Below are 13,927 nucleotides of genomic sequence, written 5' to 3'. Positions count from 1 at the left end.
ACACACACACATATATATATATACGACCCTGAGGCTATGGAAAATCACAGAGGGGGTCAAAAAGCAATTCGCCACGTTGTGCTAATGAATCCAAACTGTCCGTCAACGTGTGACATAAGTAAATATGGAGAGAGCAAACTGATTCAAACAGCCCAGCCTCTGATCTCTGTGATGACAGACACCCAGTTTATTGTGACAGGCAATCCTGGCAGCAATGTTCTACCTGCCCTGGGCTAACTGTACAAAGAGTTTAAAAAAAAAAAAAGAGCATGTCTTCTCTTGCTCTTACTGATATCCCCTTGCGCATCAGGGTCGTTGCATTTTTTTGTTGTTGTTGTTTGTTTGTTTTTGAATGAGAGATGAATAAAAAGAGCGATGCGATTTTGTTGGAGGATTAGAACGAAAGTGTTCTGTTCAGCTATAGCTTTTAAAATTACGTCTGTCTGTTGGAGTGCTTATTTCACTGCGGTTATATTTCTTATATTGATAATTACTGTTTATCATATTCTGCCAAAACACACGAATATGCAGTGGAAGTGAACAGATTAAGGAGGTTCTTAGAGTGAGTTTATGCTTTATCCAGAAAAAAAAAAAAAAAAGAAATCTTTTATAGACAGTCTGTACTTGAGACATTTCGCTGATGAAATAAAAATAATTGTATATTAAAAATAATGAGTCATTTTCAGTTCCAAGTGGAATTGCGTCATCAGCTTAATGCGCTATGTTTGGTACTTAACCACCTTTTAAAAACAAACTTCATCCTGCGGCATTTGACTTGCTTTGGTTATCAGTAGAGCACAGTATTCAGGTGCCATGATGACTGCAACGTATTTAAACATTTTTGACTGTCAGCAGACCCTGAAATTGTCCCCCCCCCCCCCCCCCCCCAAAAAAAAAGGTCTGTAAAGCTGGATTTTATACAAGCTTGGAGTGGAGACAGAGATCTACTGCATTGAGTGAAAGTATATACAAAGAGTGGTGCTTTAATTCATTCTGTGCCTCACAGATGAACAAGAGAGAACAGGTGTGGCAGATGTGTGGCCTTTCTGTATGAGCAAAACACACCAACCCTTTTTCCACCACCCACAAGTCTGCCAAAACACACCAACCCCTTTTCAACCACCCAGAAGACTGCGAAAGGAGCCCACATGCTGTGAGCTCGGGTGGCGGGCCCGGACACGCACGCCTCTCCTTGTTTATTGATACCCATCAACACTTTCTCATTTCAGCTTTGGGAGGAATACCAATATCAGGCTCTCCTCTTTCTCTTTCTCTCCGTCTCTCTCTCTCTCTCTCTCTCTCTCTCCTCGGGTCTCTACTTACCTCCATACAACAGCTGAGCAATGTCAAACACAGCTGTGTGGGTCAAACGCACACACGCACAGACACACACACACACCAATGATCTCACACTGCATGAGGCAAACAAACTACCATACACAAAGACATTCACTGTCTCTTTTCAATTTTTCTTTTTTTTTAACCTGTTTCCTTAGTATTTTTTCTTACATACAATCATTCAACACAACCGTGCGTGGAGCTCGTCCGTTCTGAGAGAGAAAAATAGCTTCCAGAAGGTTCTTAACAAGCTGAGTCCCATCTGCTGTGGTTGTCTGCGGTCATGCGATGGTAGATTTCAGCTTCCTCCTGGCTTCGAAAGGTTTATTGTGATTTCTCTAATAGCTGTGAAGCCCCATTTCTGAGGGAATGTCTCAATGTCTCACTACACAAAAGCACAACCAAGTTGGCAGACATAGGTGCCCAAAACCTACAGCACAAAGTAAAGAAGAGAGGATTTTTTTTTTTTTTTTGAATGACTGAAATTTACTCAGGTTGCTCAAGCTTTCAAGACAATCGGCTACAACGAAAGCTGGTTTGATGCAAGATATGTGGCAGGAGTAAGGCAACCATTAGACAACATCACATCTAGCAGAAATACACCTCTCTCTCTCTCTATTCACCTGGCAACACCTGAAGAGCCAGGAATGACCATGTGACAGGCTACACTGCTTGTTTCAGTGAGAGAAAACAGTTGCAAACTCAACTCTGGTGATATAATGGACTCTTCACAGCTGAAATGTTTATTTTTGTGACAAAAAAAAAACAATAGCTAAAATCTAAATGAAGATAATCAAAGAAGAATTTTTGTATATTCGATTTTCTTTTCCCCCCACCCACCTTATGTAACAGTAACTGTTTTTGTGTTCTAGAAGGAAAACCTCACACCCAGTGTCCCCCAGTACTATACTCTCAGGATTTAATACATTTCATAAAACTGTGTTTTAATTACCTGATTTCCAGCAGTCATGAGAGATTTTTTTTAAAAATATCTGAATATGCCTGACGTTAACTGTAATGGTGGTTCTTCTAGTTTTCATTTCTGTATCGCTGCATCTATGTTCTTGGCTGGTAAAAGGAGCCGTTGAAAGAAGCTATGAGGAGGTAACCACACAGTCAGTAATGCATTTTCAGATCACCACATCACAATTGAATTCATTTAACCATAAAAAGTAATTCCATAGATTCACAGTTATCAGACAGAGGAACGTGCTTCTAAAAAAAACGACTCCTGCTTTAAAATCTGATTTAAGACGTGGACATGTTTAAAAAGATACAAATTTAAAACCTTAAATAAAACTAAAACCCTAAAAATAACCTTAAATTAAAAGTACATTTAGCGCAACTCCAAGCCGTTATCACAGTTTCTTCCAAATGAATTTTTCATTCTTTTTCCAAAACTGTTGGGAGTTGACGTTAGCGTCGGTTTTGGGCTTTGCCGCGAGGCTTGTGCTCTTGCAGATCCTCTCCACCTCAGACAGGTCTGTGAGCTTACTGATGCTCTCTTCATTTCCCTCGTTTAAAATGTCCCAGAAATCCTTGCTCCTGTTTTTGGCTTTTTCTGCAGGCTGAGATAAGGATAAGGACGTAGCTGCGACTGTGGATTGCTCTTTAGGTTTGCCCTTGGGTCTGAACAGGTCGTCCAAAATGGACGTGTCCCCTATCAGATCAGTGACCAGCGAGCTCCTGGTTTGAGACGCTGTCTCCTCTTCTTTCTCTTCTCCTCTTTTTTTCTTTTTCTCGTCTTCAGCTCTTGAGGTAGAGGGAGACGGCGCCAAGTGGCCTTGGCTCTTGAGGGGTTTTCTGATAAGAGGTGGTTTGGCAACAGGCTCCTGACCCTCAGAGACGACCGTGTGATTTTTCTGGCGACGGTGTTCCTGACCTATATAAGAATAATGGGGAGGCTTGTGTTGATGTCGCTGGGAATCGGCGGAGGATGACAACGTCCTTGTTTTCCCATTTACTGCATTTGTGGTGAGACGACAGGGTGAAATTCTAGTTCTGGAACTTTCTGTTCTCCTTATCTCTGATCCTGTTCCCTGATCTTCCTCAGCAGAGCTGGAGTCCTCCGACTGAGGTTTAGGCTTTGGGTTTGAGGCAGATCTCGGTCTAGAACTACTCGAGGAGGAATGGGGTGAATTTGGGTCTTTTGGTGGGGTGACAGGGTCAGGTTTTGAGAAGGTCTGCGTGATGAAGTCTCTGAGCTCAGGGTTCTTCTGGCTGTAGAACCGTTGTAGAAGATCCAGTCTTTGTTCTGAGGTGCTCCTCAAAAGGTCCTCGGCAAAGTCCTGCACCGACGCGGCTCCAAAGAACACAGCCATCTCCTCCAGCTGCTTTCTATGGGAAAGAAATTTTTGGATCATAACTTTTATCAATCATCACAGTAACTTCATGACAGTAACTACTCTAGGAAGAGATTCATATTTGAGCAATCCTACCATTTCCAACCATTAAAAGCTCTTTTGCCTGCAAATAAGAGCAAACTAGGTCAGGGACAGCATTACGATTAAAAATCTGAGCAGTATTCATGTTATGTTTCCTTGGTATTGGTTTGACCCGTTCAATCCAGTTACGATTCCAGTAATAAAACAAAAGTCAGCAAGGAAAGGAAGTCATTAGTGCACTTAGAACAAGCCAATCATTGAAGTAATATGCGTTTGACCAAGGTTTGTCTCTAAATTTAATGTGCCAACTGTGGTTGCCCCTTGGACATTACTGGAGCTCTAAATTTTCAAAACAAATAAACTATTTTCTAAATGTACTGTGGGTCTAAATACTTCAAAGTTACTCGAGGGCTGTACTTGTTATGGGAAGCATTTGACTATTCTGTGGTTTCCTCCAGACAAACAATTCATAAATCTGCAACCGTAAAAACAAATGTGCGAGTTCACTTTTTTTTTTTTTAATGGCTCAAAGGTTCACGAAGGACAAAATAAATATGCAAATACATTTTTCTCTTTCCTTTATCAAAGCGAACGTAAGTATAAGTGCGCTTTTGTGCCGCGGAGGGGCTTGTCCTCGATCATGTTTAAAAAAAAAAAAAATCTTTGGAGTTCTGTCATCTTGATGGGGGGAACAGTTTGTACTGATGGGGCTCATTAATTCACTCATAATTCAAGGTCTCCTGGCCATGCCTGGGAAAGGGGTGGGTGAGGGTGTTCGGGGGTGGTCTGCCACTCTCCTCCTCCCCTCCTCCAGCCCGGGAGCAGACACAGTGCACCATATCTGTGGTGAGCACTGGCATCCAGCCCTGAGTTACCAGGAATTTACTCTCTCTCTCTCTCTCTCGCTCTCACAAAGTCGCTGTTCTTGCATGTTTTAATTAATGCAATTCAGTGCAACATTGTGAAAGTTACAAAACATATCATTCAAAGAATAAAGACCAGTCAGGCCGTGCTCCTCTCTGGAGGGAGTCCCAGGCTCGCTACGCTACGCTACAGTCATTCTGTCGGCTACTGGGGTCACAGCTCCTCTAATACCAAGCAGATCAGGTTTGCACAATTTTAGTCTTCCAATAAACTGCAAGGCTCTGATTCGCTGAGAGATGTATACAGCTGTCTGATAGGTTGAAATAAGCGTCTGCTGAATGCAGCAGTACTCCGGCCTTCATAGACCCGATACGAAAATGCCTGAAGCTGATGTTGCTTAACATCCTCTAAAACATAAGATGCGAAATGCTAACTAACAATACACAGATATTTCCCCCCTTGGATACTCAAAAATAAAAAAGGAAGAGAGTCCAGCCTGGAAATAATTTAACTGTCCTCTTAATTTGGTTTTTAATTTCATATTCAAGATAACAGCCACAGGTTGTATTAGTTCTGACAAATGGAGTCAAACGGAGAGTCATTCTGAGGTAATGTGTTAGTGGGTTCAGTCTCACCTGCAGATGGCGCTGGGGGTTTCCCCTATAATGACAGTGTGGGAAGGGGTCTGCAGGGTTTTGTTCACCGTGTGGGTGGCTGGATGCTCCTGATGAAGCATCTTGTGAGTAACTGGAGCCTTACGTCCCTCCTGATGCTGTGTGAGTTCCTGGCCAAATGGCTGAGTCTGTCCAGAGAGTGTCTATACACACACACAGACACAATTTTTTTTTCTAGTTGTCAGTGGTTATACACCTTCTGGATAGTATAACATGATCCAGACATACACAATGCAGTTGTGTTACATGCACAATTTTTTTTTAACTGTGTTTTTTTCACCTCGAATGAATCAAGCAGATGATTGGCTGGCATCTGAGAGTACTTTTGCCGTTCGAACACATCTCGTAGAGCAGCACGGCTGATGCGGTTCTCTGCCCTGCTGGAGCCCACGACCCTCTGATTGGAGTGTGTGTAACTCACCTCCTTCAGTCCACCTGTGAATACAAAGGACACATCACCTTCTTTTAATCATTTACTGTAGAGGACACCCATTAAAATTGATTACCTTACAAAATATATTCACTCTTTTACCCAGTAGAGTGTCTGTGGTGTCCATACTAGGCAGCTGATTGGACCGATGTTCATCAGACCCCCGTGGGTTCGTTTTACTCTTTACACATGTAAACCCAACCTGTTTAACATCAGATTTGTCTCTATTAGAAGACCGGTCACAAGCTGATGGTTTAGACTTCGGAGCTGGGAGAGCATCCCCGGTGGGTTTCATTCTTTTAACCGAAATTTCATCTTCAGAGGAGGTGAAACTTTCAATGTTGTCCTCCTCCTCCTCCTCATCTTTTCTGGCTCTAAATGTAAGATGTTTGGCTCCCTGACTCTTGTCATCTTTCTTTTTCCCGGTCTCACGTTTACGAGGAGCTTGTGTCAGAACCTCAATGTCCTCTGATTCTTCCATGTGGTCCAGGAGGGCCGTTCTGGGTCCTGGTCTGTCACGTGCTTCAGATTTACAGGGTCTTCCTACCGGCTCCTCCTCAGATTCACTAGACATAGCCCAGCCGGTTTGAGCCCTTTCTTTTCTAGATGTTGGAAAGTTCTTCTCGGCGTTGCTCTCATCGTCAGAGCCTTCCTCTGCCTCATCTGAGCTGGAGCGCTCGTCTGCCCGTGGCCACTGTGTCCCATGTCTGAGCAGCAGTGTGGAAAGGCTCATGTTTTCACCACAGGCGTTGCTACCCGTTCCACCCTCTTCTCCAGGACCAGGTTCTGAAGGCCTGGACCTGGAGCCAAGGCCCTCCTCATCCTCACTGCCGCTACTGAAGTCCAGCAGTTCCCTCGTGAACCTCGTAGCGCTCTGGTTACCGTTTAGCGGTCTACCTGAATGCTCGGTGGACGCCTGTCTTGAGCTGTCATCTGGGTCCTAAAACCCAAGAATGTCTGGTGAGGTCAGTTCATCAACAGGATCTGATCTACAGCACTACAAAAATATTTTGCTTGTTTAAAGATATAAAACTTGCTTATTTTGTGTGAACTGCAACGTACTCTCTAAAATATTATCAATATCATGGTGCTAGAGATGTATTTAAGAGCACAGCTCGTCGACGATGCAATTTTCTTCCAAAACTATGGAGGTTCTTGCATTACTAGCAACATTAAAGTACTAACATATTTTATTATTTTGGATAAGTTGGAAAAGGCCAGTGAGAATGAATGATTTCAGTACTGAGCACACTGAGAGGAATCCTGCAGTAAATGCCCATTGTCTCTGGAAAGCCAAGTATAAAAGGGTTCTGCAGGAAGAGCTGTCAGATGAAAGCCCCCGCTGGGTTTATAAACATGACAAAGATAGCACAGTTCCGTGTGGTCTTCACTCTGTGGTAATGTCAGCTGGGAAATGGGGTGTTAATCATAACCATGTGTTGTCCATCAAACCTATCTTTCACATGGGAAACGGATGGATGGAAGGATGTATGGGAAAAGGAGAGAGAGAGAGAGAGAGTAATAAGGAAGACGAGTTCTGGTCATGGGTCCCTGAGAAAAGCGGTTACTCACAAGCTCTGGCATCTTCTCTTCTCCCGCCTGCGTTCTAAGAGTCATGATCCCTGCTTCCATTTGGCCCTCCCGCTGAGAAACACACACACACACATACACACACACGCATGGGTGTGCAGACATACATATACACACAAAGAAACACCCAAAAAGAAAACCTTCAAACAGCAGGAAACAATCAGTTCATTGTTATGTGCTCTCCATTCTAAACCAATCTCTGTACAATCTCAAGTAGACGGATTAATCAAACAATGTCATGTCTGATCTACCACGGAGTCCGTCTATAGACATCCTACTACTGATTACACATGAGACCTCAAATTCACACTTGTGCCACTAGTGAGCAGACCTCAGTACCTCTAGAATTCGATGGGTGAGACAGGTGCCCTCTGTCTGCAGGCGAAAGAGGTTGCGGATCCCAAAAAGTTCCCCTGCTTGATCTCCCGCTCCTTGCACGGCCTCGAAATAGCGCCGAGCGTTCTCTTTTCCTATTACAGTGGACTGGAGTTGCTGGATCATTCACGGAAAGAGAACACTGAACTAATTAGTGATGGTGACGATATGTTTCTGTCTGGGAGAATAAAAGGGCGTTCATTTTCAAAACAGCTATAAAGGAACTCTGAACGCTGTGTATGACGACCTTCCTCTAAATAATGATATACTAAGACTGTTAACGGTTTTGTACCAGAAATCGAAAACCACGGTTCTGTAGTCCTCGGTTGGGAACACAGAACTGTGTAGTGAACTGTGGGTTTGTTTGGTTTTTTTGCGGCACAGCTATTGTAAATGAAGATTTTTTTTCCCCTGGATTGTGATGCCAGATGACATGGAATGCATGTTCCTAATACAAGAGGACCTCCTGCACTGTTTGTGCTATCTGATCATCTAGAATAACGTCATAATCTGAAGACATGAAGTCTTATTTTTTCTTGTGAGAATATACATGCACCTTGCCTATGATGTGGACATGTATGCTTCAACTAATCGGAAGATTATAAAAGCTTTCATGACCATGTTGACTGAGTAACCATTTTGAACAATAACAAAACACATGACGTCAATAACAAAACAAATGGATGTCAGATCATAAATAATTTCAGTTATATCGGAATATATATGAATCCACATAAACAAATGAAGCAGATCAAATCTCTAGGCTTTTGTGAGCAGGAACTTGTTTTTCTTACATCAAAGTAGCCGCGCACTGATCTGTAAAAGGTCAGAACAGCCATTTTTGGAAGAGCTCTGTTGCTGTTTGTATTAAATTTGTTCTTACTGTGATCAATTTGTCTATGTTTTGGAAGAGAGAAAAACATCAGTTCTGAGAAGGTTCAGTTTTCTTACAACCAAACCGTGGTACAAACCGAAAATCGTGAACAGGGTGAACTGTTACACCTCTACCATATAAAAACAATAGTACATGTTTGGGCCAAATTGCCAAAGCAATCTGAAAACTGAATTTGCTGTCAGCACAGTATTATACCTGCTTATAAATCTGCCGCAGGTAGATGACTTCCTCCACTGTTCCCAGAGAAATGAGTCGAAATACAGTGACATCTCTGCACTGACCAATACGATACACCCTGTTGATTTACAAACACAATGCAGTGAATACACACAACACAATATACCCTATTAAAATACACACACACACACACACATATACACAAGCACAATTAGAGTATGAAGCAGACACAGCAGGTGGGATCATTAAAAAAAAACTCCCCAAATCCAAATCTGAATGAGAAAGACACTTTTCTCTTTGGCTCTGAGAATCAGAGGAGAAAAATGTGCTCTGAGCAAGTTGTTTTGAGACGTGAAGATCATTAAAGAGCCAGTGACTAAGGCTACTTTCACCGAAGGGAAATGATGCATAACTTGTTTTGGATTTATTCTTTCTCGTTTTGTGATTGTGTATATTTGAATGTTATTTATTTAGTAAATTATTTATTTTTCATTTCAACAAGATTCCAGAACTGTAAGATTCTGGGAATCAGTGTGTGACTTTCATGGAAGGGAAAAATCATTCAGATGACTCCATACAAGTCATTAAATGAACAGCATAAGTAACAAAAGCAAGAATGACAACTCCAGTCTCACCTGTCAATCGCTTGCAGATCATTGGCTGGATTCCACGTTGGGTCGAACAGCACGACAATATTTGCTCCAACAAAGTTTAGTCCCAGACCACCAGCCCTGAGGTTAATACAAAGCCAACTGATGATAATATTCAATGCTCTAGTTTAAGAACGCTGATTCGTTAAAATAACGAAGAAGAAATCAAGGCCTACTCATAAATTCGAACTTACGGCTTTCTCTTAAATGGAAAACAGTTGAACAGTCTATGACTAGATGCTCTTTAATAAAACTCACATGGTAGATACCAGGCACAGATTGATGTCCTGAGAACCGTTGAATTCTTTGACGATTTTCACTCGATCTTTGGATTTAGTGTTTCCATCCAGTCTGCGATAGTCAAGTCCCTCAGCCATACAGTAACTCTCCAGAATATCCAACAGCTGCAGAAAGACAGAGGAGAAACATCTCTGCAGACACGCCACTTTTCCAGTATCTAAACGTACACCGGCACCACATCTGCATGGGACCAGTCAGTATGAGAGGAAACACTGAGCCCTGACCTTAGTGGACAGAGAGAAAAGCAGCACTTTGTCTTTCCTCTTGACAAAATGATTCAGTAGCCGCTGCAGCACCTGAAACAAAGAACAAGAGGAAGGATTTACAAAATGTTACCGAAGGGAAGGAATGGAAAGGATGAAGGAATGTGATTAGTGTCACTGAGGGGTGAGAGGGTTCGCACGGACAGAGCCGTCTTTACTCGTCGCCTGTTCCGACCGGCGTGCTGAAAACCCAGCACCGGCCAATAACATCACCTGAAACATGCTCCTCCAGCTTTGGGGGAGGGGGGGGGGGGCGGGGGGTGTAATGCAGGTCCTTAGGGGCCAGGGAGACCGGTTAAATGCTGCCTTTGTCATTTGTCATTGAAATGTGTCCAAATAAAGTGAGGCAACGCTGGCCCAGCACAGAAATAATCAGGGGGGTTATTCAGATTCAGAGAGATTAAATATTAGATTTCATTAAATATGTGGTGTATCAGATAAACAGAACATAGGTGTTTAGGAGGAAGTTGAATTTTGGCCTTGTAAAACACTAATCAGCGTGCATTCCACTGGCTTTGCTTGTAAACGGTAAATGGCAAATTCTTAGATGAATGATGTTGTGTTCTTCAGGTCTCTGCACCATATCTGTAGCTGATAGTTGGTGTGTGCATGTGTTGTACTGGCAGAATTTATTTTAATAACCTTCATTTTTCCACTGTACACAGGGTCTGACATTGCTTCAAACGCTGCCTGTTTACATCTCTCTGTGAACTCTGGAAACTTCTGGAACACACTCTTACAAATGTCCTCCACAATCTTCTCCTATGGTTAGAGGGGAAAGGCAAAACAGACAACATATTCATTCTCATTCCATCTGAGAAAAAAAGCAATAAAACAGGAACTCGCTCTTGTTTTTATTGAATCTTTACGGTGCAAGGCTTATTCCTATGTTCATTAACCACATGAAAATGATCATCTGGAAAGCAAGAACATTTTACCAAAACAATAACAACTAAGTCTAATTAAGGGTTTACCTGCTTTTTACTGGTTCCTTCTTTAGACTGTAACAAAGCAACATGATTGGCGACCTTCCTTAATATGGCAAGATAACTGAAATACAGGTGTCTCACCAGTACACCATCTGCATTTGTCTGTGAGAAAAACAACAACAGATGTAAAGACAGTTGTTTTGAGACGTTCAGACAACAAATGTAAAACACATTCTGCTCGTGAGCACCGAAAAGGGTTGTTATTAAGCATTCAAGCTCTAATGAAAACCAACTGTAATAAATGAACATGACTCGTGACCTTGAAGCAACACTTCCTCCTTGCGCGCCCACTGCGGCAGGTACATTTGTCTGAGCTGTGAAGCAGCATCGTCACATCATTACTGTCAAGCACAGCTTGGTATACTGCCCGCTGGAAGTCTGTTAGAGAGCAGTACACTACCTGAGAGAGAGAAAGACAGCGAAAAAAACCAAAACATTATCTGCAACAATAACTACCACGAAAGAAGAAAAGAGAAACTTTGAACACTCTCTGGCAACTGTCTGGTGAAACTAAAACGCAACTCCTTGACGGACCTTTTTTGAAAACACCTGGGTCAAAGGGAGTAAATGTTGAAAATGAATACTACGGATTACAGTTTGGAGAGTCGATCATGATTCATCATTAAACTGACCAAACTTGTCAAGACTGTCAACAGCCCCCTCAAAAAACAGGTCATATCTCCAATATGAGAAGAACGTAGAAAATCTTAAATAAGATCAACGGATCTCACTCACCCTGTCATCTTTCTTGGGCAGCTGGTGACTAATCAGTGCTTTGGTTCTCCTTAGGAAAAAGCGTGACAGCTTTTTTGCCAACATTTCGACAGCTTTCCTTGCTACCGCCAGTGTCCTCTTAGTCGCACTGTGTTTCTGTCCCTGCTCGATGGGGTCGGCATACCTGTTCTTAAACCCAGCCAATGAACCAAGACATCCAGGAATGGCCCTAAAATCCAACACAGAAACATATGCCTCAGCAAAAGACCAAACCTATGTTTGTGTATGTTATCTTCAATCTCTTAACCACCACAGTCAGGGCTCTTAATGATGCTAAAAAAACAAAAAACAAACAAAAAAAACATACAACTACCCAGAGCACATTAGCCAGATCTACACTTGGCTTCTACTGTAAACTAATTTTGGCTAAACCTACGGGCAGTTCTTTAAAATGAAGGGTTCTTAAGGCACTGTGGAATTTACCAGAACTTACCAGTCCATGACACACCACAACTCCTCAAGATTGTTTTGTAAAATAGTTCCAGTGAGTCCCATGCGTACTTTGCATTTCATCTCTTTCATTGCCTGAGTGATCTGGGATTTGCAGTTTTTTAGTTTGTGTGCTTCATCCACAATAACAGCAGCCCAGTCAATACTACAGGGAATAAAATATAACAGATGCTGAGAAAGTATGTCTAAAATTCGTTTGAAACCACTGAAACTCCCAGGTCCTTGCAAACAAATGTTACATGAACAATATTCTCAGCGGAGAATCAAAATGCATTACCAATTCATAAAAGAACCCATAAATTTCAACTGGAAAAAAAAAGCAGAACTAAAGAAACACTTTCCCCTCCATTTTTTTTTAACTTGAAACTGTTTTATTACTATTTAATTTAATACACACCTGTTGAACTGGTCTAAACAGAGTCTGAGGGTCTCATACGTGGTCAAAGCTATCTCACATCGCCCTCTCTTCAAGCGAGCCAGTTCCTCATCCCTCCTCACACCGTGCACTATCACACATCGGAAATGTCCCCATGTGTCCAGCTCATCCTTCCAATTGTAGAGCACTGACAGTGGGGCCACAATGAGGAATATCTAAATGGGAGAGTTCATCGTGAAAACAGAATTAACGTGACGTCGCTTCTTGAAATGTAACCGGTGCCCTGAGGCAAAACAATCAGATGAGTGGCCATTAGGGGACAATCCAGACGCATTCTGACTGTTGTACCTCCTTGACTTTGGACTTTTCGGATGACCTCTGAGACAGAAGGAAATGAGGTACGTTTCTCTCAACATCTTTCCAGGTCCCAGATTTATGCAGTACTGCCGCTAAGAAGCTGATGACCTGTCGGTGAAGCAGGAAAAGAGGTGACTTTTTTTATTTCCATATAATTTTATACTCAAACAAGTTGACAGATGAACAGGCGTACAGTTTTACCTGAATGGTCTTTCCAAGGCCCATGTCATCACCCAGGATGCAACCTCTGCCTTTGGCATAACTGTGATATAAAAATTTGATACCTTCTCGCTGATAATCTCGCAGATACCTATTTATGGTGTATGGGACCCTCACACCATCCTGAGAGAGCGCGAAGGGTACGGAGGGTCCAGGTGGTCTCTGGTTGCTATGGAAGAGAGGTTTCTCATCCTCAAATGGATTACTGGATCTAGATCCAGATCCCTGGATCTTAGTGACAGGAATGGATTCCTCCTCTCCCATCACAGGTTGGGGCAAAATGTTAGCATTTATTTAATAATGTCCTGTTTGGTACAGATGAAGTTCTTCCTCCGACCCTGACAGAAACTGCAAGTATTTGCGCAGTTGAGAGACGGATCTTCCACCAGTAGTGATCTTGCAAAATAAAAATAAAACTGTAAAATAAAACGCAGAAAATATCGGTTTGTTTAGAAAACTATGTTGTTAAAATGTCATATGCTAATCCAAGTTACAACGACATTTAAAAGCTCTAAAGATGGGGTGAAATCACGACTAATGTCAAAAAAGACTTACATTTTTACATAAAGTTTCTGTAGACATACAGGCAAGAAGACTGGGCAACCTACATTGCTTGCTTTTAAAGACTCTATCAATGTACCTTAGTCAGCTGACATTGGTTAGCTCCCTGATCTTAGGTTTTGACTAAAAATGCATGTTTAATTGTTATTTCCTTGTAAGATGTATGTTGCTAAACTGAGTTAGTCAAACTACACTGCTGAACGCTCTGGGTTAAAATGCAACATTAAGGATATATCAAAATGAAAGCAACATGCTTTAACT

General features: G+C 42.1%; 1 protein-coding gene across 1 annotated transcript; it reads right to left on the bottom strand.

Annotated features, from left to right (window-relative positions):
- Positions 1 to 2,696: 2,696 nt before the first annotated feature.
- Positions 2,697 to 13,385, bottom strand: ercc6l2 (excision repair cross-complementation group 6-like 2). Its single transcript, XM_030764872.1, has 18 exons — positions 13,088 to 13,385; positions 12,878 to 12,994; positions 12,551 to 12,744; positions 12,137 to 12,298; positions 11,665 to 11,872; positions 11,189 to 11,329; positions 10,915 to 11,031; positions 10,583 to 10,702; positions 9,902 to 9,973; positions 9,636 to 9,781; positions 9,363 to 9,458; positions 8,746 to 8,845; positions 7,620 to 7,772; positions 7,263 to 7,334; positions 5,793 to 6,630; positions 5,541 to 5,695; positions 5,222 to 5,388; positions 2,697 to 3,675 (listed from the first exon to the last, which is right to left on the bottom strand). The coding sequence occupies exons 1-18, from the start codon at positions 13,367 to 13,369 to the stop codon at positions 2,697 to 2,699; spliced, it is 4,119 nt and encodes a 1,372-aa protein (XP_030620732.1). The 5' UTR covers positions 13,370 to 13,385.
- Positions 13,386 to 13,927: the final 542 nt, after the last annotated feature.

The sequence above is a fragment of the Chanos chanos genome, chromosome 1, assembly GCF_902362185.1.
Source record: "Chanos chanos chromosome 1, fChaCha1.1, whole genome shotgun sequence".
Classification (NCBI taxonomy): Eukaryota; Metazoa; Chordata; class Actinopteri; order Gonorynchiformes; family Chanidae; genus Chanos; species Chanos chanos.
Note: the sequence above shows the minus strand (reverse complement) of the source record. Positions and strands in the feature narration are given on the sequence as shown.